We start from the raw sequence: 4,578 nt of genomic DNA, 5'->3' as shown, positions 1-4,578 counted from the left end.
TTAATTTTCACAGGTTTAATAATCTATATGTTGCTACGCTCATTAAAACTTTTAAATGACATGACAACATATACACCAATAAACGCAACATAATAAGTGAAATGAAAATGAGTCATTTCATTGTTAGAATTTAATATTACTATATTTAACAGTGTAGATGATGTCACATGATAAATATGTTTGTGTTCCACTCAAAAAATTTAAATGGTGTGTCATCACTTACACCATTAGATACAACATTAAATCTTGATCATAAAATGACTAATCTCCATTTCACTTCCTTGTCCGTTAAGGAAATAAAAAAGACATAATGATTACATAACATTTCTACAAGACCTTATTCCTCAATCTTTGGAAACAACAACTTGATTTCATATTTTGCTCACTAGGCTGTCCATACATACAATACCAGTTATCAGAAGGTTTATCTTCAATACAGCCATGAAAGCATTTCACAGCTTCCTAGACTATCATGAAGAACAAAACAAAACTGAAAAAGCATAGAAAAAGGCCAGCAACTGCCACAAGCGAAGGCATGAGTATGCCAACCTGGGTAGTCAGGACCAGAATATGGCTTAAAAATTCCTACCTGATGCAAAAACTTCCAATTAGAACTACTACTCATGCTACAAACCAACCTACCAAGGGCCATTCCTGAAGTTCCTCACCTGTACACTTAGAAGTCCTGCAACACTATGCCAGTCAAGTTCATTTATAATGCAGAAACGGGCAAAACCTGACCCAAAAATAAGCAGGTATACCCACCAGGGCCACCATCTTCGTAAGAGGGCTCGACTATCCGTTCCCGACTATCCGTTCCACGAGAAGTTTTACATGGTAAGGGTTGGCTGCTCTTCACTGTGACATGGCATCCTCTGATGACACAAGCACATTAGTTTCTAGGTCGTCAGCAGAGTAGTCCACTCCAGAATCACCTAGCAAGGAACATCATCCATTAAAAACCACTACTCAATATGATACACAAAAAAGGAAAAAAAAAGAAAAAAAGAAAAAAAAAAAGAAGAGAGAGAGTTCGTAATGCTAGCAGTGGATTGTGATCTATTACTGTGGGAAGAGTCGGTGGATGACCGCTTTGGTGAAGTGCTCCCCTTCAAATCTACAAAAGTTTAATAAACTAAAAAGGATCAGTGTCGGCCATGATAAAGGTACACAAGCAGATCTATCAAAATCAGAGTCTGTGGATCATTATGCATGACACATAAATACAGGCTGCAATACCATTTGCACGTAGCACTTGCTATTTTTGACATAATGGAAAAAGAAATATTAATAACAAGATCAGACAGATCTTAAGCAAGACTGGGATGTAAGTTAATTAACGAAACCATGATGATGCAAGCCTGCCTCATCCTAAGAGAACACCTTTACCCAGAATTCTTTTTTAACCTTCCGTGTTAAATTTTCAGGGCAAGTTAATATGGTTGTTTGGAACATTGAACATATAAAACTTCCAAGTGTGAAGTCTTGTCAGATAGGCCAATGATTTTATAGTTTCTGGCTCATGTGCAGTGCACAAGCATCATTTAGGCAAATAATGTTTTTTTTAGATAAGTAGTAAACCAATCTCATTAAAAGCGTAAAGCGCTCCTTAGTACACATAAAATATACAAAAGGAACCACCTAGCTTGCATGGGCAAAACAAACAAGGAAGTCACTATAACTATTTAGGCAAATAATGTTTTACAACTAGTTAACCAACTCTTACAAGAAAATGTAAATACCAAGTAGAAGAAGTAGCAAAGTGTAATAGAGAGGGAAATGAAAAAGTTGGGAGAAATTTATGCTGAAGTAGAAAGAAGTTCCCATACCAAAAGAATTATGCATCCCTTTGACAGCCTCAAAGTTCTTGTACGTATAACCAACAAAATTGAGATCTTTAGGAGTCAAAAGCATCTGTCAACAAAGTTATTGATAATATAAGATGCCTTATTCATCCAAAAATATATATAAAAAAAGTAAGATGCCTTGCTATAAAGTACACCACATAGCGTTAAGTCAGAACATATTAAAGTCAGCTTGATTTTATCATATGGATACTGACGAAATAAATAAATTTCTTAAGTGGATAGGCAACATTAGTTGACGAAGTTATGATGTAGGCTAAGGTATAGATGCACTGGAGTCTAAGGATTGAATATATGTCCATCAAGTCAGAACAGATGGATTACAAATTTAGCCCAAAATTCCACGTCCTTATTCTGAATACTGTTAATTGTATATTCTTAGTGCTCTCCTTTTTTTCCTTTTTTCTTTTTTAATAAAAGGAGTACATAATGCCAAGAAGAAATCTATATCAGGCAAAATTGGAAAGTTTAAATCGCCAATTTTTGAAATAGGCAATTTCAGAAAATTGGGGACCTAACCAAACTATTATATGGAGTCAATTTTAGGTTCTATTAGCACAATTCCAAATTCTTATCATAACTCATAGCATGACCACTCTTTGTTCTGTTTAAATTGATAAATATTACTCTCCAATGTTCTGTCACACACAATGGAGCCATCTGATTTTGTAAAATATAAAATCGCATACTTCTTACATGCACGTGATGTTTGGACAATATTGCCAGAATAACTAGAAAAAGATCATTTTTTGGTTAGTTTCATGCTTTTCATTTTATCAACTTCCTGATACTCTTTCATTTATCTATATATTCCAAACTCATACTTCACTCCTACCTAAGAAGTCTAGTTACTGTCGTTGGTTCAACTACATTTTGGGTGATGTTTTGGTTCTTTGACGTAATTGAGAAATACTTACAAACAAACAACATGAATAAATTACTTAATTTATGCCAATTAGGTTTTCATCATTCTCTCTGCCAAAAGATTGCATACCTTCCTTGTTGGTCCGGATCCACGTCTTGATGGTGTAGGAGGATCTACCTATAGGAATTAGAGGATTTGTCATGGCTATGGTACATGAAAGGTGTCATACCGGACATAAGTAAAGATCTAGAAAATCCATTTAAATGGAATAAAAAAGCAATCAAATATCATAAACACGTTGAAAACATTAAAAAAAAAAAAAAATTAAGGACAACTGCCAGTTACTTTTCACTTACATAATTGCTTAATTATAATGTTTGAATACCAAATTCATTAGGAACCCAACCAGCATGAGCACATATCATAAATTTTAAACAAATTTGCAAAGGCAGGTCTCCAGTTTGGAAATTTACTAATTTTAATTACATAAAACAGAATATTCTCATTAAAAAAAAAGGTTTCATTACCTTAGAAGCTGAGTAGATAATCCAAATCTTAATTTTTTTAAAAGAAAAAAAAAATCCAATGTTTTTAAAAATGGAACATAAAATCCTAGTATACAGAGATATATTGACCTCACATATGCCTACACATCTATATATGTCAACTTCATATATTGCCAAGGAAACCGCAAAAAGAAAAGTTCTATCCTTTTTATTATCAAGGATAGAAAAACCCTTGTCTCATTTAACATATAACTAGAAATAAATACATTAAATTGAAAGTCAAATACAACCAATGGTCTTTTACCAATGATCAAGGGTGGTAACACCTTTACCTCATCAAATTTCATAAAATTTTGTGTATCAAGTTCCCCATTAACTTCTGGTTTAAACGCTGCCTCCATTTCATAGAGTTTGTCCCATACCACATCTTTGAACCAGGGATGTGCCTGACAATGTTTCATTAATAATACTTTTTAGTTACAATAATATTGGAATGAAAAATTTAACGTAGTGCAGTAAATAAAAGAAAATTAAGCATACTTTAATTTGGTCTGCCCCTCCAGTGCCAAGCCTATGTTCAACATCACAAAGCAATCTACAGATCAGATCCTTCGCTTCAGGTGTCAATCTCACCTCCGGAAATTTTAAATGATTTTTCCAATGCACAATCTAACATACATTAACCAATATGTCAATTATAAAATACCAAATAACCTTAAAATGACTAACTTTCCGCAATAATTAACAAAACTAACAATGCATTACAAACTTCTATAGAATCAATAAAGAGAAATTCTAGATGCTCTAAAAAATATAAAGGACTAGGGTTTGGGGTTGGGGTCCAGAATTTGTTGATGCTTAATTGTGCCATCTTAGGAAAATGACTTTGGCATTATGTGCAAAAAAAAAAAAAGAGTAATGGTTGACACTAAATTTGACGGTTCATGGGGTGGGTGGTGTTCCAATGAACCACTTGGGTTGCATGAGGTAGTTTTATGGAATAATATCAAGAGGCGTTGGGGGTTGTTTGCAAGTCACACCAGATTTGAGGTAGGAGAAGGTGCCAAGGTGAGTTTCTGGCATGATGGACAAGGCCCTTAAGGAGACTTTTCCAGGTTTATTTGGTATTGCTTGCGTTAAAGATGCTTATGTAGCGGCTCACTTGGAGCTTTTTGGTAGGTCTAATCAATGAAACGTAAGCTTTATTAGAGATGCCCATGATTAGGAGGTTGATGTTTTCGCCTCTTTTTTAATTTGTTGTACTCAGTTAGAGTAAGATGGGAAGGTGAAGACAAGCTTTGGTGGATCCCCTCTTTTTTTTTTGATAAGTAATGTAGTATAT

The 4,578-nt window shown here is 34.2% G+C and overlaps 1 protein-coding gene across 5 annotated transcripts in view; it reads right to left on the bottom strand.

Annotated features, from left to right (window-relative positions):
• Positions 1-350: 350 nt before the first annotated feature.
• Positions 351-4,578, bottom strand: part of LOC132165385 (uncharacterized) — a 15,719-nt gene continuing 11,491 nt past the window's right edge. The window contains exons 8-15 of one of the 5 annotated variants that reach the window (XR_009438492.1): positions 3,777-3,905; positions 3,569-3,682; positions 2,860-2,907; positions 1,830-1,914; positions 1,067-1,117; positions 766-935; positions 669-685; positions 351-589 (exon numbers count right to left, since the gene is read on the bottom strand). Coding sequence is in view for 1 of the 5 variants with exons in the window: in XM_059575919.1 (XP_059431902.1) it covers positions 856-935; positions 1,067-1,117; positions 1,830-1,914; positions 2,860-2,907; positions 3,569-3,682; positions 3,777-3,905 (507 nt within the window). In the remaining 4 variants the exon portion in view is untranslated. Of the gene's footprint in view, positions 936-1,066; positions 1,118-1,829; positions 1,915-2,859; positions 2,908-3,568; positions 3,683-3,776; positions 3,906-4,578 lie in introns of all 5 variants that reach the window. The other 4 variants (XR_009438490.1, XR_009438489.1, XR_009438491.1 and 1 more) reach the window with 4 other exon arrangements.

The sequence above is a fragment of the Corylus avellana genome, chromosome ca11, assembly GCF_901000735.1.
Source record: "Corylus avellana chromosome ca11, CavTom2PMs-1.0".
Lineage (NCBI taxonomy): Eukaryota > Viridiplantae > Streptophyta > Magnoliopsida > Fagales > Betulaceae > Corylus > Corylus avellana.
Note: the sequence above shows the minus strand (reverse complement) of the source record. Positions and strands in the feature narration are given on the sequence as shown.